We start from the raw sequence: 26,372 nt of genomic DNA, 5'->3' as shown, positions 1-26,372 counted from the left end.
TAAAATAAAAAAAATATATTTTAATAAATATTTTTTAAATTATTTATTTCAGTAATTATTCTCAATTAAAATCGTTTACATATCTTTAACAACCTCGTTTACATATCTTTAACAACCTCCTAGAGCATTAGGAGAGCAAATACTAGTTGATTTTTTAAAGGGTAGGACTATTGTGTATAATATCTTATGATAATAATTTGGTGGTGTTTTTTTTTTTTTTTAAATTATGGATGTTAACAAATCTGAAGGTGAAATTTAAAGAATAATAAATTTATTAGAAAAATCTGACCTTTAGATTTTATAAATTTTGAAATTTTAAAATTTAATGAAACACAAATTGAATAGTAGAATACAAATTTGAGGTTAGATTTACATATTTAAAAAAAATGAAAAACTATCAATCTAAAAATTAGGTTTGTATGCTTTAAATTTGACCATCTGATTTATTAATATCTGACTCTATATCATGATAAAATATATTAAATCTCAATGACGCTGAAAAATAGAATTATTTGTCGAATATTAAAATTAAAAGTGGCAAACACTCTCCCTTTCCTTTTTGTCCTATTTTTCCACGGAAGAAGTTGTCTAAATCTGAGAAAGAAATAAAAAGAATTATTTAATTATCATGTAAGAGCTAAAAGAAACACGAAAACGTTAGTATTTGAAACCGCGAGGTCCCACTCCATCGGTGTCTGACCGTCATTGATTGATTACCTGGCGAATGAAAACGTTAGAGGTTAGACGAGAGCATAATTAACGCTAATTAATAATTAAATTCTTTAATCTGATAACATTAAATATATACTTAAATAAACCAAATATAGTGAGAAACTAGCCGTTAGAGTTATCGCCAAATTGAAATGAAGTAGTCGCGTCGAACACACACTCCAATGCCATTTCCATTCACTTCATTTTCATTCTCATCTTCACCACACAAACAGCGATTGCGCTTCAAAACCCCTAAATTATTTCCCTCTCACTCTTCTTCTTCGAAGATTCTCCCCATTTCTCTACCTAGATTCTTGCCCTAATTGGCTGCTACGAGGCTTTGCACTCTTTCGATTGAAGAAAATTACTCAACTTGTGATACAACAGAGGTTGATGTGAGTGTTGTGCTCGCGTTTCCTTATTTATTTGCTGAATTACTGGAGTTTATTATTTGTTGATGGAGTTGTTTCCATAATTTTACTTTCCTATTTTGCTTGGTTTATGCTTAAATTAATGTAAAAGTTGAATTAACACTCTGATCATAGAATCTTCCCTTTTCCGAGTTTAGTCCTTAGTATGAAATTTTCCTACTTGTTTCTGTCTTTTATTTACTCATTTAAAGTTTTTTTAGATAATTTCTTTTAAAAGTAAATTTATGCGACTTGTTGATGGAGTTATCTTTTTAGAAAAGGGCTTAAAAACTCATTTGCATTTGCGTTTTGAGCATGCTTCAGTGAATCAGTCCTATATTATTGTCATATATCATATATTTGAATTTGAAATTTTAGGTTCTGTCGATTTCAGTTTGTTTTTTAATTCAATAAAATAGTTTTTTAATTTTAGTAGAGTTGAATTTTTATGCTTACAGTTTTATAATATGGACACAATTTATAGGACAAGGTTGCTTGAACTTGTGTATAAAGTTATCAACTAAGAGTGTATAAATTATCTACTCATGATTTTTAGTGTAAAGTGCATCATGGTCACTTTAGCCCAAAATAATCGTGTCCATATTTCTGATAATTTCATAACTATGATTTATCTAGAAGATGACTATCAAAGCACCTGGAACACCAGCTTCAAAGATAGATAGGACACCGGTATCAACCCCAGGAGGGCCTAGAGCCAGAGAGGAGAAGATTGTAGTTACTGTAAGGCTAAGGCCTTTAAACAGAAAAGAACAATTGGCTAAGGATCAGGTGGCATGGGATTGCATTGATGATTTTACGATTGTGTATAAACCGCCCGCAAATGAACGTGCTGCTCAACCAGCATCGTTTACCTTTGGTATCAGACAAATTCAAACTTTCCTTCATAATTTAATGTCTTCACTTTATTTATTTATTAGTATTATTTATTTTCGTCAATGTGTTCTTGTAGACAAAGTTTTTGGTCCTGCTTGTTTAACCGAGGCAGTGTACGAAGAAGGGGTAAAGAATGTGGCTTTATCTGCATTGATGGGCATTAATGGTAATGTATTTAATTTTTGTAGCTTTATGCCCTGATCACCCTGGTAACTTGTGCCTCTGCTAGTGACCTGTGAATGACCAAATGATTGCATGCATGTTTGTTGCAGCAACTATTTTTGCTTATGGACAAACTAGCAGTGGAAAGACGTATACAATGAGAGGAATAACAGAGAAGGCTGTCAATGATATTTATAAGCACATAATGAATGTAAGTTTCTCCAAAGATTCAATCTGATACTTAATCCATATACATTGGTCTGTAGATTTGCTTTTTTATTACTTCAGCGAAACATTTTGTGTCTATTTCTAATTTAATACTAATCTTTTCAATCTGCATCATTACAGACCACAGAAAGAGATTTCACCATAAAAATATCTGGACTAGAAATTTACAATGAGAATGTTAGGGACTTGTTAAATTCAGAATCTGGTCGCAATCTGAAGCTTCTAGATGATCCTGAGGTAACCTCAGTTTTTTATTTTAAGCATTTAATGCAGTAGCTTCTCTTCCTGAATTTGGAGTTTCATATTTTAATATTATTTAATTTAATAAACAAGTTCAGTAGCTTCTGTTTTAAGAATCTTGAATAACATCTTGATGTGCGTCACATGATGTAGAAAGGTACTGTGGTTGAGAAATTAGTTGAAGAAACAGCAAAAGACGATAAGCATTTGAGACATTTGATCTCTATTTGTGAAGGTAGGAGACTCTCGTAGGTAAACTTGGCCCCCTGTTTCCTTATTCTTATTCAAATAAATTAACATCTGTTGTTTGGCAGCTCAAAGGCAAGTTGGTGAAACTGCTCTAAATGATACCAGTTCGCGGTCTCACCAGATAATAAGACTGGTAAGTCACACAATTACTTGCTGAACACACAGAACCATTTTTTTTTCCTCTTTGATTTGGCTTGGCTCATTTATGTTTTTATTTTACTGTACACTACAGACAATTCAAAGTACTCTTCGAGAAAATGCAGATTGTGTGAGATCCTTTGTTGCAACTCTGGTAATCATAACTTCCCACATATCTTCTTTCGGATTGTCGAGAGAAAGTCAAAGCGTATATTGACTGACTAGAACTTATGTGAATGAGTGCAGAACTTTGTTGATCTGGCTGGAAGTGAGAGGGCTGCACAAACTCATGCTGATGGCACAAGGCTCAGAGAAGGTTGCCATATTAACCTCAGCTTGATGACTCTTACAACTGTAATCAGGAAGCTAAGGTCAGAATCTATCTCTTGTTTTAATGATGGAATATATATTATTCTAGTGGTGAGGACTAAGAACAATATCAACAGGAATGTTATTGGGCTGTTATAAGATAGTAGGAAAAGTGATCAAATACAATTAAACATGTTAATGTCAGATATCACCTTCTTATGATAAACTGATTTCATATGATTGTGTGCAGTGTCGGGAAAAGAAGTGGACATATACCTTACAGAGATTCAAAGCTCACACGTATATTGCAACACTCACTTGGTGGGAATGCACGCACTGCCATTATATGTACTTTGAGTCCAGCACTAAGCCACGTAGAGCAATCTCGGAACACTCTCTACTTTGCTACTAGAGCAAAGGAAGTAACAAACAATGCTCAAGTTAACATGGTAAGTACTGATTCTTGATCACCTTGATGGTTTTACTTTATCTAATTTTCAGCTTTGTGAAACAAGGATTGACGTCATTCTTTTCAAATGCTCTACATAGGTTGTTTCAGACAAACAACTTGTTAAACATTTGCAAAAGGAAGTGGCAAGGCTGGAGGCAGAGCTGCGCACTCCTGATCCCACTAAAGAAAAGGATTGGAAAATTCAACAGGTAAGTTGAGAAAAAATAAGATGTTAGGAACAAATAGATACCGTGTTACCGTAGTACTGAATCTTGTTGGCTAATAATGTCCCAGATGGAAATGGAAATCGAAGAGCTGAGGCGCCAGAGAGATCTAGCTCAATCTCAGGTTGCAGAGTTACGCAAAAAGCTACAGGATGACCAGCAGGTAGGTCTCTATCCCTCACACATGTTATATGAGCTGAAGTCTAATAGCAAAATATAGTGAGTTAATTGTAGCTGTAACTCTATTAGTTAGGTAATTCCTATAATTACACACACACACACATGTAACAACACCCAATTAGACTTCAGCTCATGTAACAACACATAAACCCCCCCCCCCCCCCCCACCAATTAATTCATTTCAATTGAGTTAACATCTTTTGCAACCCAGGTCTCAATCCCACCTGAATCACCACATTTACCAGTCAAGAAGTGTCTCTCATTCGCTGGAGCACTATCATCTCCAAAACCAGAGCGAAGAAGCACAACACTAAGACAGTCCATGAGGCAATCATCTACTGCTCCTTTTACCCTTATGCATGAAATTCGAAAACTTGAGCACCTTCAGGAGCAGCTTGGTGAAGAAGCCAATAGAGCTTTGGAAGTATTACAAAAGGAAGTTGCATGCCATAGACTAGGTAACCAAGACGCAGCTGAGACGATTGCCAAGCTTCAAGCAGAAATAAGGGAGATGCGTGCTGTTAGGTCTGCACCGAAGGAGGTTGAAGTTGGAAACATGGTTTCTGTAAACAAGAGTGTAAGTGCTAATCTCAAGGAAGAGATCACCCGACTTCATTCACAGGGCAGCACCATTGCAAATCTTGAACAACAGCTTGAAAATGTTCAAAGGTCCATAGACAAACTTGTGATGTCTCTCCCAAACAATTTTCAACAGTTAACCAGTGAGGCTTCCCCAAAGCACAAAAAGGAACACAAAAAGAAAAAGTTGCTTCCTTTGACTTCAAGTAGTGCTGCCAATCGCCAAAACTTCATAAGATCTCCATGTTCACCGTTATCAACTACTGAGCAAGTATTGGAATCTGATATTGAAAATAAAGCCCCTGAGAATGATGATATCGTTTCTATTGAGACTCTGCCAGAGTCCGAAAAGGAGACTCCATCAAAAAGTGGAGAAAGTGGATGTATTGAGTCAAAGGAAAATGCTCCGGGTTATAGGCGCTCGAGTTCAGTAAACATGAAGAAAATGCAGAAAATGTTTCAGAATGCAGCAGAGGAGAATGTAAGAAGTATCAGAGCATATGTTACAGAATTGAAAGAACGTGTAGCCAAGCTGCAGTACCAAAAGCAGTTACTTGTTTGCCAGGTATGTATCTACACATGCGTTATACACATGCTAAAACGTTGTTAGCTTTTTCACTCATGTCATATCTTTGCATCCATTTTCTTAGGTGCTTGAGCTTGAGGCAAATGAAGCAAATGGCCACAACATAGAAAATGAAGAGTACACATGTGAAACAGAGGAACCGCAAGTTCCCTGGCAAATTACTTTTAGGGAGCAGCGGCAGCAGATTCTTGACTTGTGGCATTTATGTCATGTCTCCATTATTCATAGGACCCAGTTTTATTTATTATTCAAAGGAGACCCAGCTGATCAAATATACATTGAAGTTGAGCTCAGGAGACTGACATGGTTGCAACAACATTTAGCAGAACTTGGGAATGCAAGCCCAGCTCCTCGTGCTGGAGATGAACCTGTAATCTCATTGTCATCAAGGTCCTCTTTCTCTCCGTGTATTTAACCTGTTTTCAAATGACTTATGGATAAGAATTTTATATTTAATATAATTTTACAATGTGCAGTATGAGAGCCTTGCGACGAGAAAGAGAATTCCTGGCCAAGAGATTGACGACTCGTTTAACGCTGGAGGAGAGGGAAGCATTGTATATTAAATGGGATGTCCCAGTTGATGGGAAGCAGAGGAAGATGCAATTTGTCAGCAAGCTTTGGACAGATCCTCATGATCAAGTGCATGTACAAGAGAGTGCTGAGATAGTTGCAAAGCTTGTGGGTTTCTCTACAGGGGGAAACTTGTCAAAGGAGATGTTTGAGCTGAACTTTGTCCTTCCATCTGATAAGAGGCCATGGATGATGGGCTGGAATCAAATAACAAATCTCCTTAACCTGTAACATATTCTAAGTTTGTAAATGTACATGAAAATTAATTTTTGGTACCTTTACTCAATCACAATTGATTATTTTGGACATTTTTTCTGCAATAAACCAATCCAATTCCACTGGATTTCCTATTTTACATAAAGAATGTCTTCGATATGAATATCGCAGCTTTGGTGGGATTTATGTCATAGTTCTGATTTTATTTGTATCATGTGTTCTGTGTTTATATTTATCCAACACTTTGAGACTTCTCACAAAAACTGTAAGGACCATCCAATTCGTCTGAATATGCCATTGTTGGATGTTGATTTTTCCGTAGTACATAGAACAGTGGAAACTAGCCACAACTTGAGTCAACCTTTTATCTGTTCTGTACATACTATATGAATGATTTGGTTTTAATGATTTATTTTTGGCCCATGAAACTAATTCAGCTTATCTTCAATTAGCAGAATTTCATGACCGAGTAATTCTGATGTTGTTTCAAATTTTCCGTAGTATAAGACGAACCACTTTCACTTGAACTTTATGCACTGATTTCCTCTGTTGATTTTGGTGGTAGTGCTCAACAGAAGCCAGCAAAGTATGTCATTTTACAGACGTGGCAACTCATAAGGCAAACTGATTGGTGAGCAATTATCCATTTGTTATCATGCAAATATGGTTTGTATTTATTTATATCTAGTATTCACAAGTAACATCCTTTGCCTAACCAAAAGAAACAAAATCAAACGTTCACCAGAGGGACTATAAGCTGCAAGAGAGTGAGAGAGAGAGTTTGTCACAAAGTAAACATGATCTGAGACTGCTTCAAAATATAAATACATATCTTTTTTGCAACCACTAATGTAAAGATAAGAACACACCAAAGGAACATGACATGAAACCACAGCATCACATCCATTACTACTAGTGCTTTCACTCTCTACTAATAAAACCATACATAGATGATGATAGACCAATCACACCAAATAACACACTACTTGTTTTTTACCCCTTAACTCTAACCACAAACATGAATCATCAAAGATGCACACTGCATGCAGGCAGAGAAATATGAACCTCTTTCAAGGTCTAAACACTTCAGCACCTTGGGAATGGAGTTCCACAAGTGCTGGCAACTCTCCTTGCATTAGGAGAGTCAACAAACTTCTTGAGATTAGGGTTCCTAACATATTGGCAGAGGCATGGCTTCTGTTCCCTGATCTTAGAGCAGCATAGACTTGATGGAGGGTTTGAAGTGGTGATTGCACTCACACAAGGACTCAGTTGTACAGGGCTGCATGTTACTGCCATTGAAACTTGAACTTCAGCAAGAAGCAACACCATCATGGTGCACAAGGCAATGTGCGATGCCTTCATTTTTCTTCTTTGTGTAAAAGGGTGAGGGAGTGTGTGAGAATGAGAGGGTATGTGAACTGAAATGCTTTCTGTTTTGATGCATTTTGGATTCAGTTTCACACCCTATTTATACTGTGATCTCAGTGGAAGAACAAAGAGAAAATATGTAGACTAAGGAGTGTGAGAGTGTAGGTTGAAAGAAAGTGTGATGAGGGAAAGTTAAATTCTTGATTGGCCCACTCAAAATTCTACTAATGATTTCACGCAGCTGTAAATACGGAAATGGATCATCTCCAGTTTTTTTAACACTTGAGAGAATAAAGCGTAATCTCTCACCTTTAATTCTATAAGTGGAATTAAAAATAAATAGGAGAAAAAGAGTAATGAAATGTGAGATTAAATACTGGATACCATTCAGTTTTTTTTTTCACCGAAGAGGATCCACTCTCCTGTAAATACTTCTATTAAGTAAATTTTTCTACCAAAAAAGGTTAGGATTAATTTGTGCAATTTCTTTTAATGCTTCTTATCTAACAGAGTTGGAATTTTTGAGATGTTATGAACGCATGACATGCCCTATTTTATTTTCGTGTTATAAATTTACTAAATTTACAATTAAATTCTTACCGTTTAAAAATATATAATTGACCTCGAGTCTTTATAACAGATAAAAATATTAATTAGATCTTTTATAATAATTTTTTTTAGAAAATACAATAAATTTTGAATATATGTTTTTAGAACATTCTACGATTCATTCTACTATTTTAAACACAAAACAAATATTTTTAAAAATATTTTGTAATCTTTTAATAAGAAAATTAACAAAAATACTAATTAAAAATTGGATGAAGCACTTAGTCCTTTTGGATAATGCTACCAAAGTATGGTACTATCACATTGAACCTTTCGGTGGAGCTTGAATTCATTGTCAAACCAATTGCTACAGCCAAGGTTGAATTGTTGAAGCTGAAGCCAAAGTCATTTTCTTGTAATGATTTCCTTTCTTACTGTTACTTTGTTGGACAAAACTTAAATCTCTAAATCCCCCCAAAATATGCGGAGTAAAATATTAGAAAAACTCAGTCAAAGATGTTGCTAGGTGGCCTCAATGCTCAATATGAAGTTCCAGTCTATATGGACCAGTTTATTCTAAATTTACTTTTCACTCATATAAAATGTTGTAGCTTATTTTAATGGGAATTAGAACATTTATCTCCCTTTTAAAAAAAATAAAAATAAAATAAAAAAAGTTTAAACAATACTGAATTAATAATTTTATTATGAGTGTAATTTTGATGTACTAATAGTGTAAAGCGTTTTACAACGTTATGCAAATACATCTTTTTTTTAGATGATCATTCACGCAATCAATGTAAAAAGTAGTTATTTTCATTGATATGACATTATATATTTGAACGAGTGCATCAAAATTAAATTCTTTTGTTATTATATATTTATATTTCCCATTTTCCAATTTGTATATAGCAGTGTATGAATAAGGGCAGTGATGAGGCACATTCCCTGATGTGATACCTGGCTTTCGGTGATGTTGATGTGAGTATTCTTTTACATCCAACAATTGTTCTTTTACCATATGGCCACATGCTCTCTTATGATTAATATAACAACACGCACTGGGATATTCATGACATGGACTCTATAATCACTACTACCTATCATCATCATCATCATCATCATAGTATTGCAATTATATTGTATGATTCATTTCCAATGTGAAAATTCTTTTGAAGGATCAAGCCAATTGAGAGAGCAATCTTTCAATTGAGAAATATATTTGATTACTTTGATCACCACTAGATTAGCGTGATTAAAAAAAATAAAGGCATGCATTATAAACAAGCATTTTTGAATTATCCAAAGGAAATTCCTATATGATCAAATATTTAATTAAAAAAATAAGACATGTTATTGACCTTAATTATACATTTATTTGTCTGCAATATAAAGTGTTGTGTAAGTTTAAGATTCTCTTAGAAATGGTAAAAGGGTGAGGATTAGATTTGCTATTTTGAATGTGAACTTTTGTCTAAAGAAAAGTTGAAAACTACAAAGTGGGGGACTAGTCACATTGCAAAGAATAATGTGCATTATTTTTGCCTTTGTAGGCGCATGATCTTAGGAAAATTTTTGTTTTAGTTCAGATTTGTAGCAATGATCATTGATCTTGTGTCAGTGGAAGACAAAGCAGATTACCAATCCCATTTTTCATTGTAAAGAGAGAGGCTTTCTTCTCCTTTTGTTTAACCCTTCATTTTTCTTCTTTCTCACTGTGGTTCTTTACAAGGGTGTTAGAGAAGAGAATGGTTAGGAAAATGAAGAAACAAAAATGAAGAACAGTTTTCTTATTCATTTTCATTTGAGACTTGGCTATATGAACAAGCAAAGTTATTGGATCATGCTAATATGAGTTCCACTTGTCTTTGTAATTTGGCCAATTCTATAGTTGGTGTCTAAATTTTATCTAATTTATCTTTTGTAATAAATTTTAATTTTTTAAAAATTATTTATTTTTATATTTTTTAAATTAATATTAATTTTTAATTTTTTAGTAAATAAACACTATTTTTTAGACATTATAATATTCACTTTGTAATTTATCTTTTTCATTATTTAAAATAAACTTTTAGAAGTCATTAGAATTTAACTTTATGTAAATGTAAAAGAATTTTATATAAATATCGAATCATACTCCCTGTAAAATGAATTATTTAAAAGTTATTATCTAAATATATAATTTGATTTGATGGAATCTGTGACAATGTTGATACAATAGATTAGATTTATTCTTTGACAACTCTACGGACGGCAATGTCTTCTTCAAAAAGACATAACTTAAGAAATTATTTTTTACTTTATGATCTTCTAAGTTTTTTTTTCTTTCTTTTTTTTATTATGTATACCAAAAAAAAATATAATTAATTGAATAAACGTGTAAAATTATTTATAATATTATGGTATCAAAATTAAACTCTTTCTCAAATAATTTTAAAAAATAAATTTTCCTTTCATGAATAATTGAATATACTTGATCTTAGCATTCTATTTTTTAATTAAACTGCAAAAGACCATATTAAGTTATTAACATATAACAAATGTGACACGCTTTAGGCACGCCAAGCAATAATAATCATCAGAAATCTTCCACAATAATTCATTAGCGGAAAGCAAAAGAGAGATAGAATTTGGCGTGAATTCACGCATATAATCATTAATTCTACATTTTTTGGTCTATATTTTCTAAGTCAAAATAAAAGAGGCTGTGTTTTGGTTAAAAAAAGTAAAGTGCTTTGCTATCATGAATTGTGTAGGGCCTTTAAAATCATGATACCTTGAATCTTTTTTAATCTTCATGCTCACTTGATATCATTGATGATTTATCATTGCTAACATCAGTCAATTTTTTCCTAGAGAGCGGAAGAGTGCTGAGCAATGATATGCTCCCATATCAATCTTCTCTAGTAACTAACTTTTAGTTCTCTCTTATCAAGCAACCAACACCAGCATCCAACTTTTTTTTTTTGTGTCAACATTCATGTACCTTTGTAAGTATAATTGTAATATCCTATCGCACTAAACTTTACGCTTAAGTCGTAAAACAGATGTGATGTGGTATTACGATCTCTAAATAAAATGAGTATATATATATATATATATATATATATATATATATATATATATAATAGCAGAAGAATTATAATATGCTATGAGTCTTGAAGAATAGAGGAAATAAAAATCGCGAAATAAAAGCGCAACGCTCAAGGTACGAGTTAACTTACATACTAAGAAAACCATAATTATTAAATATAAGATAACAGAAGTAGGAATAGAGTGCCAAAGATACAAAATAACAAGCTCCTAACTCAGCCCGCGAAATCAAGACTGGTCGGAGAATATTTACACATATATACATATCCATAACCCAAAAGTTCATATACACAGTCCTGCCTCTCGATAAACCTCTAAGAGGATCCAAAAAGAACAAGTTATGCAAAGAGAAAACTAAGTACATATATATACATCATTGTACAGCAAAACTACCCAGTAACCACTCCGTTTCAAGAGTCCAGACGCCTAACGAGATGCCTCTCGACCTGCATCTGAAAAATAACAACATAGTATGGAATGAGAACCGGAGGTTCTCAGTATGGTAAAGGTGCCACACACATAATATATAAGGTCCTGGGAATGCCAGAGACAATCCTAGAACGCCGACACTCAGATTATAGAGCTTAAAGTATTAAACAGAAGCCATAAAAAGTGGTTTTCTAAGAGTATCTAAACCTAACTTAACTTAACCTTAAATCTGAATTCCATACTGCCATTCCTCCATACCTCCAACTCCATTATACATTTCACAGACAAATAAGCAGATAAAGACAAACACAAGTAGGTTACAAATACTGCAAGTAACAAATATTCATTTAACATGGCAAGTACAATTAGACACACCCAATTAGAGCACAAGCAAGTAATTCAAGTAATATGCATATGATGCATGCCTGTCCTACGGCTGATGAGGCTCATCTGTTGGTTATCCAGCCAACCCGACAAGTCTGAATTGAACTTAGACTGTCCCTCGACGTGCATCCCCAAGAGTCTATGCATAACTTTTTCTCAAATAATCGATATTGCTCAATGGGGGTAACATTCCCAGGAATTTATATAGTGTCCGGTCACACTTACGTCGTAGGGTCAACAGAGTATCGAGTTTTCTACCTGATACACGTGGTGACAAGTCACGACACTTTATCTAGGGAATCTCGTATCTCAGATTATTCAAATTCATAAACCATATAAATAATTCAATTATAATTCATCAACATCCACATCATTCTCAATCGCATCTCATTCATCATCATACATCAATCATATTCAATCCTTATCCTTCATTATCACACCTCCCATTCCGTCTATCAATAGTTCCAATTCAAAACATAATTCATTATTTTCTAAATGAATCAAACTTAAAACATGCTCATTTTCTTAATAACTCAAAATCAAACCATATAATCTTTGAATCTAAATCTTTTTAAATAATGATCATATAAACAAGATCTCTAATTTTTATAAAATTTCGACAGCATCTCCTCTAAAACTCGGACTTTGCTACCCTTTTCGGGTCCAAACCTGCATTCTTTTCAATTAAACATACCCTTCCTCATCATCATAACAATCACCACATTAAATCTACCTTAGATCAACAATTAAACTCATACAATATTCAAATCCAACAACCAAAATTCAACTAAGAATCATAGTTCACTAATCCTAGGGTTTTAACACAAATACCTCATTATCACAACAACCTCCACAATAGTTATACCTCAAATCAATAATTCACCAAATCACCAATTAATCAACAAGCACCAAACTAACCATGTTCATCAACAGGATACTAAGGATTAAATATACACATGCAATCCAATTTATCCTATGGTCATCTAGCCTAAGTTTTCACAGAACATTATATATTAAATGCAAGAAACCTAAACCATACCTTGGATGATTTCCACGTAACGACCAAAGCTATTTATTCAAAATTAAGGCAGCCCCTCAAAATTCAACTAATCAGCTTCCTCCAAGTTCCAGTATTCATAATTTCAAACTCCAATTATTTATTCACAACCTAATACACATTCATAACAAATATATATCCAATTTAATACTCAAAGCTCAAATTCAATAAAAATAAAATAGAATTATCGTATCCTCACCTTACCCAAGCTTCACATAAGCAAAAATGAACGTTTCTCTCAAGCTAATTGGATCCTAAAACATCAGAAATCAAAGAAATTCAACATTCCTTCTCAAATTTTGAAAATTGGGGGAAAGAAGAGACTGAGGTGAAATAATAAGTTACCTATGAAATTGTTCCAGTTGAAACGTAGAGCTCGACGCGGTGAATGCGTGGTCGTAAACGGTGCGGCAATTGGAGCTCGGACGGAGAAGTTACGGGGATCGGAAACCACCGTAAGGGTTTCGGGAGCTTTTCTCATTTCTCCTCCCCCTGGAAGCTGAAAGCTTTGTTGTTGCTGAAATGGGGAGAAGACAAAGCTTGGGTTCACTTAATAGGTTGGTCCGGTTGGATCGATGGCCTGGTTTGGGCGGTCCAATCGGTTCGACCGGTTCGGTCCAATTTTGGACCATTTTCTTCGAAATTAGTGTCAAAATTCTCGTTTTGATGAGCTCTACCCTAATTTGATATAATATTCACGTTTCTAAACTTCCTTATTAAAAACTAATTTATTAACTAATTATCTACTAATTTAACCGGGGATTACATCCTACCCACCTAACAAAGAATTTTGCCCTCAAAATTCAAATCTAGTTACCTGAAAAGAGATGTGGATAGTCCTTTCGCATATCTGATTTGAGCTCCCAGGCATGTTCCTCGATACCATCTCGACTCCAAGCTACTTTTACCAATGATACTTCCTTCCCACGTAATCATTTAATACTAGTATCATCAATTCTCACTGGAATTACTGGAAGTGTTAGATCTTCTTTTACTTGGATTGGTTCTGGTTCTAGAACATGACTTGCATCAGGAGTATACTTCTGAAGCTGTGACACATGAAACACGTCGTGCGAATTCGAAAGATACAGTGGTAAGGCAATTCTATAAGCCACTGGCCCAATTTTCTTCAGGATCTCAAACAGTCCAATATAACGGGGATTCAGTTTCCTAGTCTTCCCACTCCAGTGGTTAGTGTAACTCTCAGAAAGACATGTTCTCCTTCTTCGAACTCCAAAGGCTTTCGCCTCTGATCAGCATAGCTCTTTTGGCGGCTTTGGGCTATAAGCATTCGGCTACGAATTATCTTTATCTGTTCAGTGGTTTCAGCTATCATCTTAGGCCCTAATGAAATTCTTTCTCCAGTTCATGCCAACATAGTCGAGACTGACATTTCCAGCCATATAGAGCCTCATATGGAGCCATTCCAATGCTCGCATGATAGCTATTATTATAAGCAAACTCTATTAATGGCATATACCGATCCCAGCTCGCCGACTGATCTAATACACAAGCCCTTAGCATATCCTCTAAGGTCTGAATAGTTCTCTCTGACTGACCATCTGTCTGAGGGTGATACGTAGTACTCAAGCTTAACTGAGTCTCAAATGCACGCTGAAAAGCTCCCCAGAACCTTGATGTAAAACGGGGATCTCTGTTAGATATAATGGTAGAAGGTACGCCATGTAACCTGACAATCTCTTTGATATACATTCGAGCCAATTCCTCCATTGTGCAACTTATTCGGATAGGAAGAAAGTGAGCTGATTTCATCAGTCGATCCACAACCACCCAAATAGCGTCACAACCAGACCGAGTTCTAGGCAAACCTATCACAAAATCCATTGCGATACTCTCCCATTTCCATTGTGGAATCTCCAAAGGCTGAAGGGTTCTTGATGGTCTCTGATGCTCAATCTTAACCTTCTGACACATTAAACATTTAGATACATGCAGTGCCACATCATTCTTCATACCTAGCCACCAGAACATCGCTTTCAGATCTTGATACATTTTAGTGCTCCCTGGATGGATTGAAAACCCGCTCTTATGAGCTTCCTTCAAGATTCTCTGTCGCAGGTCTCCAATATTTGGCACAACAATATGGTTCTTGAACCTCCACAAACCATCCTGTCCTTCTGACACTCTCCACTATTTTCACTGTTCAATTGCTGGTAATACCTTACGTAATGCTTCACTGTCTCGATGAGCCTTCAGAAGTTCTGATTTAAATTCACTTGAAATCTGCAACTGACTCAAACACAAAATTTCAGATTCTTCTCTAATTCCCAAATTCAAAACCTTGAAATGCCTTTAGTAACTCTTCCTCCCGTAGCATTATCCAAGCTGCATATAAAGATTTCTGACTCAAGGCGTCTGCCACAACATTCGCTTTTCCTGGATGATAATTCAATTCAAAATCATAATCTTTCAGAAGTTTCATCCACCTCCTCTGACGCATATTCAACTCTCTCTGCTCAAAAAGATACTTCAAACTCTTATGGTCTGAGAAAACATGAAACTTAACGCCATAAAGATAATGCCTCCAAATCTTTAAAGCAAACACAACAACAACAAGTTCCAAATCATGTGTCGGGTAGTTCATCTCATGCGACCTTAACTGCTGTGAGGCGTATGCTACAACATTATGGTGCTGATCAGAACGCACCCTAAACCCTTCAGCGATGCATCACAGTACACTTCAAACGGTTCACTTGGCTCAGGCAACACCAACACGGGTGCAGTAGTCAACCTATGCTTCAATGCTTGAAAACTCTCCTCACACTCCGAAGTCCAGATAAAAGGCGTATCCTTCCTAGTCAACTTAGTTAAAGGCAAAGCGAGCTGTGAAAATTCCTTAATGAATCTACGATAATACCCCGCCAAACCTAAGAAACTCCTGATCTCTGTCACTAAAGTTGGTCGCTCCCAATTCATTATTGCTTCCACCTTAGCTGTAACACCCTACCATACAGAGACTTATGCTTAAGTCATAATTCAAAGATGGCAAGGTATTACGACCTCTAAAACAAAAATTTAGTACGTATAGTAGTATGAATGATTGATTATAACTAGGAGCCTTGTAGAAAAAAAAAGGATAAACAAAAACCGTAACTCGAAAACGCAACACTCCGATCGATAACGCAACGAGCAAAGGATAAGCGAACGCGAGATAACATATATACAAAGGAGTGTCAAAAAACAAGAATATCAAGACTCAAAATCCGGCCGCAAAGATAACCGGTCTGAGCATAGTAATATATACAAATAATAAAATAAGGAAAACCCCAAAGAAAACCCAAAGGGACACAAATACATAAAACCTATTCTCCAAAATCTCCCATAAGAGGAGTCATCACAGTTTGTATTATTTAATGGAGATAAAAGTATCTAAACAAGATATATAACCCAAAACAGAGTCCCGAGAACAAAGGATCTTCGCTAATCCAGAAGTCTCCAGCATGCCTCAACGAGAAGCCTCGCATCCTGCATCTGAAAACCACAAAATCCGCATGGGTGAAAACCAGAGGTCCCCAGCACGGCAACAGCTTCCACATATATAATACATAATAATAGAAGAAAGCCGAAGGCAATCCTAGAACTTCCTTCAGATAATATCAAAGCTTATAAACAAGCTAAACCGTAAGTGGCAACTGACTAAAGATTCTTCAGTCTAACTAATACTTCCCTTTCCAATTCCTTCAGACCTCCCAACCACCAGCAGGAGTATAATATAGCAAACACAGTTATATCAGACAAGAGATTTACAAATAGGAACAGATAAGGCATTTAGGCAATTAGCAAGTAATATGCAGTCAAATAGGCAATCTCAAACAATTCATGTAGTATGCTTATGATGCATGCCTGTCCCTAGTGGCTGATGATATCATCTGTCGGTTATAGAGCCAACCCGACAAGTCCTGGTAGCTAGGCATTGGACTGTCCCTCTGTCGTGCATCCCCAACTCGAGTTATACTCATCATAAACTTGATCATAATCATGATCCATATCCATCACCCTCACTGGTGAATATTTATCCATCACCATCACTGGTGAATATTTATGGGGGCGAGCTCATCCGGGCCTTTCACAGTGCCCAGCCACACTTACGACATTGGGTTAACAGAGCTTCGAGTCTCAACCTGGAGCACATGGTGGCTAGCCATTGCTACTACCCAGGGAAACCCTCATCTCCAATGGTGGAAGTGCCAACATTCACAATTCATTCAACAGCATATATGCATTTATACTTAGCCATAAACATGGCTCCGCCGCCACACGGCATAATCCAGCCATCCGGCTCACGGTTAAATCCATAACCAGCCAATTCATTAACAATTACGGCCATTCGGACCATGGCATAACAAGCACTTCCACCGCCATCCTCCACATCTCACATAATCATCTTTGATCCTCATGGATCATTCATTTTTCCCTTGCTTCACTCGCAAGTTACCACATTCACTAGCCCTTTTCCTCATGCTAGGCATATCATAATGATTTAAGACATAAGTGGTGAGATTGGAGGCTTAGAAGTATGAAGTTTGGCTTTTAAAACTCAAAAATCAACTTTGGGATGAAAACAGGGCCACGCGTACGCGCACTCCACGCGCACGCGTGGATGGCGCTTTCTCAAAGAACGGCGCGTACGCACCAAGTGCGTCTATGCGCGAGGGGTCATTCTGCTAAAAATTTTCTAAGTTAAAAGCTGCAGAATTTACAGATTCAAACCCCAATCTTCCGACGGACATAACTTCCTCATTTTAAATCGTTTTTCACTCGTTCTTCGAACGGCATGGACATCCCGGATCCAATTTCATTTCTAAACAGATTTGGCACAAATCAGAAATCCGTAGTCCAAGTTATGTCCCGTCAAAGTATGCCCAAAAACCATGTTTTCATACAAAACCACAAGGTGCCATTTTCAAAACAAGCCACTTTCAACTCTTTTCAAAATCAATCAAACATGCCAATTTCAATCCTTCTCTTTGAAATCATTCAAAATGTACCAAAATCAACAACAAGCCATCCTCAACTCACACATTGACACTTTACCAAGGTTTCCAAAACCACATCCAACCATTTTAACACTTCTCAATCAAATGGCTAAAGGACAAACACAATATCATGTCATACATCCTTCCTCATCCCAATTTCCAATAATACCATTTCCAATTAACCATCATTATACATAATCAACATCATACTCACCATCAACATGGTACCACCCATCAATTCAACCTCAATCATCCATCAAGCATATATCACAACACGCATTTCTCATATTTCACACAATCAAGGCATCAATATTCATAATCACATATATGAACACATCATATATTTCAACCATTCAACAACACCAACAATTCAAGGCCTATCTTAGGGCCTCTAACCTAAGTATTTCCTACCACATTACATATTAGATACGGGAAACTAAAACCATACCTTAGCCGATTCCCCAAGCTCAACCGGAGCACTTCCAAACCACTTGTCCACAAGCTCTCAAGGTATCAACACCTCCAAGAACAGATTTTATCACACAAAACCCTCTTCCAAGCTTTCCAAAATCACCAATCAAGCTCCAATATTCACATATACACAACCTAAGCCACAATCATCATACCCATACACAACATCTCAATACCCAAACATCATAGAACAACAAATTATACTAGGGTTGAAAATCTTACCACACCCAAGGTCCAAGGAGACAAGATTAACCTTCTCCTTCAAGAGAGTTGGGTCCTATAACATCAAAGAACCCAAAATCTCAACATTTTTGCTCATGAAACTCGAAATCAAGGGCTGGAATTTCGAACAGTAAAACGTGGCTTACCTCAAGATTGATTGTATGGGTTTTGTAGAGCTCTCCGCGGTGAACGCGTGGCCGCAAACGGAGCGGCAATCGGAGCTCTAGATCAAAAGTTATGGTGGTTTGAAGATTAAGTGAGAGAAAGAACTTGAGAGAGTGTTCTTCCCTCCATAGCCTCCATTTTCAGCGTGTTTAGTGTGTTGTGAGGAGAGAGAGTGCTGAAAACTAGGGTTTTGGTTTAGTTTAGTTGGGCCAAGGGCCCACTTTGGGTCCGGTTGGCCCGGTTTGGCCCGTTCGGTCCAATCTTGGTCCGATTTCTATAAAATTGGTACCGAAATTCTCGTCTCAATTTCCTCTATCACATTTAGCCATAAAAATAACATTTTTGGCTTTCTAGAATAAATTCTCATTTATGGGTTAATTAGCCGTTAATTAACTGGGTCTTACATTCTACCCACCTAATTGGGAATTTTGCCCACAAAATTCAAATGCAATTACCTGAGAATAAGTGCGGATAATCCATTCGCATCTCAGACTCAAGTTCCCAAGTGTGTTCCTCAACACCGCCTCGACTCCAAGCCACTTTGACTAATGAAACCTCTTTTCCACGCAGTCGTTTGATACTAGTATCATCAATTCTGACTGGAGCCACTGGAAGCGTCAAATCTTCCCTTAACTGAACCGATTCGGGTTCTAACACATGGCTAGCATCAGGGGTGTACTTCCGAAGCTGCGACACGTGAAACACGTCGTGCAGGTTCGAAGGATGAGGTGGTAGAGCCACGCGATACGCCACCGGCCCAATCCTCTCCAGGATCTGAAATGGACCAATGTATCGAGGATTCAACTTCTTTGCTTTAATCGCTCTACCTATTCCTGTGGTCGGAGTAACCTTAAGGAAAACATGATCTCCTTCCTCAAATTCCAAGGGCTTCCGCCTCTGATCGGCGTAACTCTTTTGGCGACTCTGCGCCGTAAGCATCCTATCTCGGATTTTCTTAACTTGTTCAGTAGTCTCAGCTATCATTTCCGGCCCCAACAAGCCTTTCTCTCCAGTTTCATACCAACATAGCGGAGATTGACATTTCCTCCCATACAATGCCTCATACGGAGCCATTCCGATGCTCATATGGTAACTATTATTGTATGCAAACTCCACTAACAGCATATACCAATCCCAACTTGCCGGTTGATCCAAAACACAAGCTCTCAACATATCCTCTAGTGTTTGGATCGTCTTCTCAGATTGACCATCTGTTTGAGGATGGTAAGCTGTACTCAAGCTTAATCGGGTTCCAAAAGCTTTCTGAAATGCACCCCAGAATCTCGAAGTGAAACGAGGATCTCTATCAGAGATTATAGTAGCAGGTACACCATGGAGTCTCACAATCTCCTTTATGTATAACCGAGCTAGCTCCTCAAGGGTGTAAGTCATCCGAACGGGTAAAAAGTGAGCTGACTTCGTCAGTCGATCCACGATCACCCAGATAGCATCAAAACCAGTCCTAGTCCTTGGCAATCCCGACACAAAGTCCATTGCAATACTTTCCCACTTCCATTGCGGAACCTCTAAAGGTTGCAACATCCCGGAAGGTCTTTGATGTTCAATCTTTACCTTTTGACAAGTTAAGCACTTTGAAACATATTCCGCCACATCATTCTTCATACCCGGCCACCAAAATATCGCCTTTAAATCATGGTACATCTTAGTACTCCCCGGGTGAATGGAGAATCCGCTTTTGTGTGCCTCCTTTAAGATATCTTGCCTCAAAGTGCCAACATCCGGCACAATGATCCTACCCTTGAATCTCCATAACCCATCTTTTTCTTCCGACACTCTCCACTGTTTTCCTTGCTCGATAGCCGGTAACACCTTCCATAACGCTTCATCATTTTCATGAGCCTTTAGGAGTTCGGACTTAAAGTCACTTGAGATTTCTAATCGGCTTAAACACAAGGTTCCAGATACTTCTCGAGCACCAATTTTTAGACTCTCGAATCCCTTGAGCAACTTCTCCTCTTGAAGCATCATCCAAGACGCATATAACGACTTCCAACTTAACGCATCCGCCCCTACATTTGCCTTTCCCGGATGGTAATTCAACTCAAAGTCGTAGTCCTTCAATAATTCCATCCACCTCCTTTGCCTCATATTAAGCTCTTTCTGATCAAAGAGGTATTTCAAACTCTTGTGATCGGAAAAGACTTGGAACTTAACCCCATAGAGATAATGCCTCCACACCTTCAAGGCAAATACGACCGCAGCGAGTTCCAGATCGTGCGTAGGGTAACTAACTTCATGAGGTCTCAACTGTCGTGAGGCATACGCCACCACATTATGATGCTGCATCAGCACGCACCCTAGACCCTTCAACGATGCATCACAGTACACCTCAAAAGACTCGTTCGGCTCAGGTAACACTAACACAGGTGCAGTGGTCAACTTTTTCTTCAATGCCTGAAAGCTCTCCTCGCACTTAGGAGTCCAAACAAACATAGTGTCTTTGCGAGTTAACTTTGTCAACGGCAAAGCTAATTACGAAAAGCCTTTGATGAACCTTCGGTAATAGCCAGCTAAACCCAGAAAACTCCTTATCTCAGTTACTGTGGTTGGTTGCTTCCAATCCATCACAGCTTCTACCTTGGTTGGATCTACAGCTATTCCCTTCTTACTCACCACGTGACCCAAAAACTTTACCTCACTCTTCCAGAACTCACACTTAGACAGTTTCGCATAGAGTTTCTTCTCCTTTAAAATCTGCAACACGGTCCGCAAGTGTTCCGCATGCTCTTCTTCAGTCTTGGAGTAAATTAGTATATCGTCAATGAAGACAACCACGAATTTATCCAGAAACGGACGGAACACTCTATTCATGTAATCCATGAATACTGCAGGAGCGTTCGTCAACCCAAAGGACATTACAGTGTACTCGTAATGACCATAACGAGTCCTGAAAGCGGTCTTAAAGATATCCTCACCCCTCACCCTTATCTGGTGATAACCGGATCGCAAATCGATCTTAGAGAAAACCCCAGCTCCTTGTAACTGGTCCATGAGATCATCAATTCTCGGCAATGGGTATTTATTCTTTATGGTGACCTTGTTCAGCTGCCTGTAATCCACACAGAGCCGCATACTTCCATCTTTCTTCTTTACCAGTAACACTAGAGCACCCCACGGGGAAACACTTGGTCGGATAAAGTTCTTACCCAACAATTCCTCTAACTGAGACTTTAGCTCGGCCATCTCTAACGGTGACATCCTATAAGGAGCACTTGAGATTGGTCCCGCCCCAGGCACCAACTCAATAGCAAACTCGACCTCTCGGTTAGGTGGAAATTCCTCAATATCATCGGGAAACACTTCCGGAAACTCACACACTACCGGAATCTGATCCAACTTTTGATCATCACCCGAAACACCAGCGGTTAACAACAGGATACCCTGACATTCGATTCCAGAACAGTTCACCATCATCGAATTCAAGTAATAATTATTCACCACGACCGGCCCTTCTGTATCTTCCGGCATAAAGTACACCAACTTTGTAGAACAATCAAGCAGGACATGGTTCTCAGATAACCAGTCCAATCCCAAGATAAGATCAAGACCGATCATCGGTAAGCAGATTAAATTATGGACAAAATCACGCTGCTTGAACCTGAACGAAACTTTCGGGCATCCTAGCCTAGTTACCATGGCCTCATGGGTAGCATTATACACTTCTAAGTCATAACCTAAGGTTACGATCTTCAATCCTAACTCATGGGCTTTCTCAAATGCAATAAATGAATGTGATGCTTCCGAATCAAATAAAGCATTTAAAGTTTGACCAGCCATTTCACAGTTACCTCGAATGAGTGTCTCAGATCCCTCTGCACCCACAGCTGAGGTGGTGAACATCCGACCAGTCTGTTGTGCTTTTCCAGCACCTTGCTTTTGCTTCTCCGAACAACTTGTGGCTTTATGCCCCACTTTTCCACAATTGTAGCACAAACCCCATCCGGCTTTGCATGGTGCTCCCGGATGGTGACTTCCACACCTAGTACAAGCTTGATCATTCTGAGGCTGCTTCCCAAACCTTTTCCATTGGGAGTTGTTGTTGTTGGGCCTCCTAAAAGAACCTCCCCTCTTGAAGGGCGGACCTCTAGGTGCAAAGCTCTTCCCTCGATTTTGTGAAAATGATCCTTTGTGACTCCCTTTCTCAGTGGCTGCCCTCTTCACACACTCTTCAGCAACCCTACACTTGTTCACCAACTCGGAGAAAGTCCTAATCTCCATTGACCCCACCGAACCAAAAATATCACTCCGGAGTCCTCCTTCGTACTTAACACACTTCCATTCCTCATATTCCACCGGAGTCCCTTGACACATACGAGAGAATCTGAACAGCTCCTCAAACTTGTCAGTATACTCAGATACGGACATAGTACCCTGCTTCAGCTACAATAATTCAAGCTCCTTGGCCGTCCTAGCAGAAGTCGGAAAGTACTTCTTATAGAACTCCTCTTGGAAGACATCCCAGGTGATATAATCATCACCCTGCTGCAGAAGGCGTCGGATTCCTTGCCACCAATGCGACGCTTCCCCAGTGAGCAAATAGGTAGCGAACTCTACACGCTGCCTTTTAGGCACCACCTGCGCTTGCAATGCTCGTTCCATGGCCTGAAACCATGTATCGGCTTCAGTCGGGCTAGTAGTTCCCTTGAACTTCGGTGGATTAACCTTCAAAAAGTTCGCCAGTGTCATCGGACCCTAAACTCCACCTCCGTCATTACCATGGTTGTTCATCTATTGACCAAGAGCCTCAGCAGTGGCTTGCATAGCAGCAGCCATGTTCTCTAACGCAGTCATAAAGTTCACCGGATCATTAGGGTTAGTCTCCGACACACGAGTATTAGTACGACCTCTCTCACGACCTCTACCGCGTCCACGAGGCGCCATTTGGTTCCTATACACACCAAACAATCGATATTAAGTTGATCAGTCTCAATATCGGAAGTTCAGTGCTTCAAAGTCCCAAATGCATGCTCATGAACGTTTATGCCAATTATATCAAGCAGATATACTAGTAGCACATAACACACACACAGAGAATGCACAGAAGCATAGTCAGTCCATTCCTCAGGCTCTACAGGAACGAACTGCTCTGATACCATAATGTAACACCCCACCATACAGAGCCTTATGCTTAAGTCATAATTCAGAGATGGAAAGGTATTACGACCTCTAAAACAAAAATTTAGTACGTATAGTAGTATGAATAATTGATTATAACTAGGAGCCTTCATAGAAAAGGGGGTAAACAAAAACCGTAACTCGAAAACGCAACACTCCGATCGATAACGCAACGAGCAAAGGATAAGCGAACGCGAGATAACATATATACAAAGGAGTGTCAAAAAACAAGAATATCAAGACTCAAAATCCGGCCGCAAAGATAACCGGTCTGAGCATAGTAATATATACAAATAATAAAATAAGGAAAACCCCAAAGAAAACCCAAAGGGACACAAATACATAAAACCTATTCTCCAAAATCTCCCATAAGAGGAGTCATCACAGTTTGTATTATTTAATGGAGATAAAAGTATCTAAACAAGATATATAACCCAAAACAGAGTCCCGAGAACAAAGGATCTTCGCTAATCCAGAAGTCTCCAGCATGCCTCAACGAGAAGCCTCGCGTCCTGCATCTGAAAACCACAAAATCCGCATGGGTGAAAACCAGAGGTCCCCAGCACGGCAACAGCTTCCACATATATAATACATAATAATAGAAGAAAGCCGAAGGCAATCCTAGAACTTCCTTCAGATAATATCAAAGCTTATAAACAAGCTAAACCGTAAGTGGCAACTGACTAAAGATTCTTCAGTCTAACTAATACTTCCCTTTCCAATTCCTTCAGACCTCCCAACCACCAGCAGGAGTATAATATAGCAAACACAGTTATATCAGACAAGAGATTTACAAATAGGAACAGATAAGGCATTTAGGCAATTAGCAAGTAATATGCAGTCAAATAGGCAATCTCAAACAATTCATGTAGTATGCTTATGATGCATGCCTGTCCCTAGTGGCTGATGATATCATCTGTCGGTTATAGAGCCAACCCGACAAGTCCTGGTAGCTAGGCATTGGACTGTCCCTCTGTCGTGCATCCCCAACTCGAGTTATACTCATCATAAACTTGATCATAATCATGATCCATATCCATCACCCTCACTGGTGAATATTTATCCATCACCATCACTGGTGAATATTTATGGGGGCGAGCTCATCCGGGCCTTTCACAGTGCCCGGCCACACTTACGACATTGGGTTAACAGAGCTTCGAGTCTCAACCTGGAGCACATGGTGGCTAGCCATTGCTACTACCCAGGGAAACCCTCATCTCCAATGGTGGAAGTGCCAACATTCACAATTCATTCAACAGCATATATGCATTTATACTTAGCCATAAACATGGCTCCGCCGCCACACGGCATAATCCAGCCATCCGGCTCACGGTTAAATCCATAACCAGCCAATTCATTAACAATTACGGCCATTCGGCCCATGGCATAACAAGCACTTCCACCGCCATCCTCCACATCTCACATAATCATCTTTGATCCTCATGGATCATTCATTTTTCCCTTGCTTCACTCGCAAGTTACCACATTCACTAGCCATTTTCCTCATGCTAGGCATATCATAATGATTTAAGACATAAGTGGTGAGATTGGAGGCTTAGAAGTATGAAGTTTGGCTTTTAAAACTCAAAAATCAACTTTGGGATGAAAACAGGGCCACGCGTACGCGCACTCCACGCGCACGCGTGGATGGCGCTTTCTCGAAGAACGGCGCGTACGCACCAAGTGCGTCTATGCGCGAGGGGTCATTCTGCTAAAAATTTTCTAAGTTAAAAGCTGCAGAATTTACAGATTCAAACCCCAATCTTCCGACGGACATAACTTCCTCATTTTAAATCGTTTTTCACTCGTTCTTCGAACGGCATGGACATCCCGGATCCAATTTCATTTCTAAACAGATTTGGCACAAATCAGAGATCCGTAGTCCAAGTTATGTCCCGTCAAAGTATGCCCAAAAACCATGTTTTCATACAAAACCACAAGGTGCCATTTTCAAAACAAGCCACTTTCAACTCTTTTCAAAATCAATCAAACATGCCAATTTCAATCCTTCTCTTTGAAATCATTCAAAATGTACCAAAATCAACAACAAGCCATCCTCAACTCACACATTGACACTTTACCAAGGTTTCCAAAACCACATCCAACCATTTTAACACTTCTCAATCAAATGGCTAAAGGACAAACACAATATCATGTCATACATCCTTCCTCATCCCAATTTCCAATAATACCATTTCCAATTAACCATCATTATACATAATCAACATCATACTCACCATCAACATGGTACCACCCATCAATTCAACCTCAATCATCCATCAAGCATATATCACAACACGCATTTCTCATATTTCACACAATCAAGGCATCAATATTCATAATCACAT

The 26,372-nt window shown here is 38.1% G+C and overlaps 2 protein-coding genes across 4 annotated transcripts; one reads left to right on the top strand and one right to left on the bottom strand.

The window, feature by feature from the left end:
• Positions 1–840: 840 nt before the first annotated feature.
• LOC112751073 (kinesin-like protein NACK1) lies at positions 841–6,313 on the top strand. Of its 3 annotated transcripts, none has more exons than XM_025800084.3 (15): positions 841–1,106; positions 1,758–1,998; positions 2,092–2,181; positions 2,288–2,388; positions 2,526–2,642; positions 2,799–2,880; positions 2,960–3,027; positions 3,127–3,186; positions 3,279–3,403; positions 3,592–3,790; positions 3,891–4,001; positions 4,087–4,179; positions 4,408–5,340; positions 5,426–5,751; positions 5,838–6,313. In XM_025800084.3, exons 2-15 carry the CDS (start codon positions 1,761–1,763, stop codon positions 6,163–6,165), a joined length of 2,871 nt encoding a protein of 956 aa, XP_025655869.1. In that variant the 5' UTR covers positions 841–1,106; positions 1,758–1,760; the 3' UTR covers positions 6,166–6,313. The 3 variants fall into 3 exon arrangements, with proteins under 3 accessions (XP_025655869.1, XP_025655870.1, XP_072073209.1); XM_025800085.3 differs by having other exon boundaries at positions 846–1,106; positions 1,761–1,998; XM_072217108.1 differs by having other exon boundaries at positions 981–1,100.
• A 617-nt stretch (positions 6,314–6,930) lies between these two features.
• LOC112751077 (non-specific lipid-transfer protein 2) lies at positions 6,931–7,611 on the bottom strand. Its single transcript, XM_025800093.3, has one exon. It carries the CDS (start codon positions 7,513–7,515, stop codon positions 7,237–7,239), a length of 279 nt encoding a protein of 92 aa, XP_025655878.1. The 5' UTR covers positions 7,516–7,611; the 3' UTR covers positions 6,931–7,236.
• Positions 7,612–26,372: the final 18,761 nt, after the last annotated feature.

The sequence above is a fragment of the Arachis hypogaea genome, chromosome 15 (genome assembly GCF_003086295.3).
Source record: "Arachis hypogaea cultivar Tifrunner chromosome 15, arahy.Tifrunner.gnm2.J5K5, whole genome shotgun sequence".
Classification (NCBI taxonomy): Eukaryota; Viridiplantae; Streptophyta; class Magnoliopsida; order Fabales; family Fabaceae; genus Arachis; species Arachis hypogaea.
The sequence above is the reverse complement of the archived record's forward strand: the minus strand, read 5'-3'. Positions and strand labels throughout refer to the sequence as shown.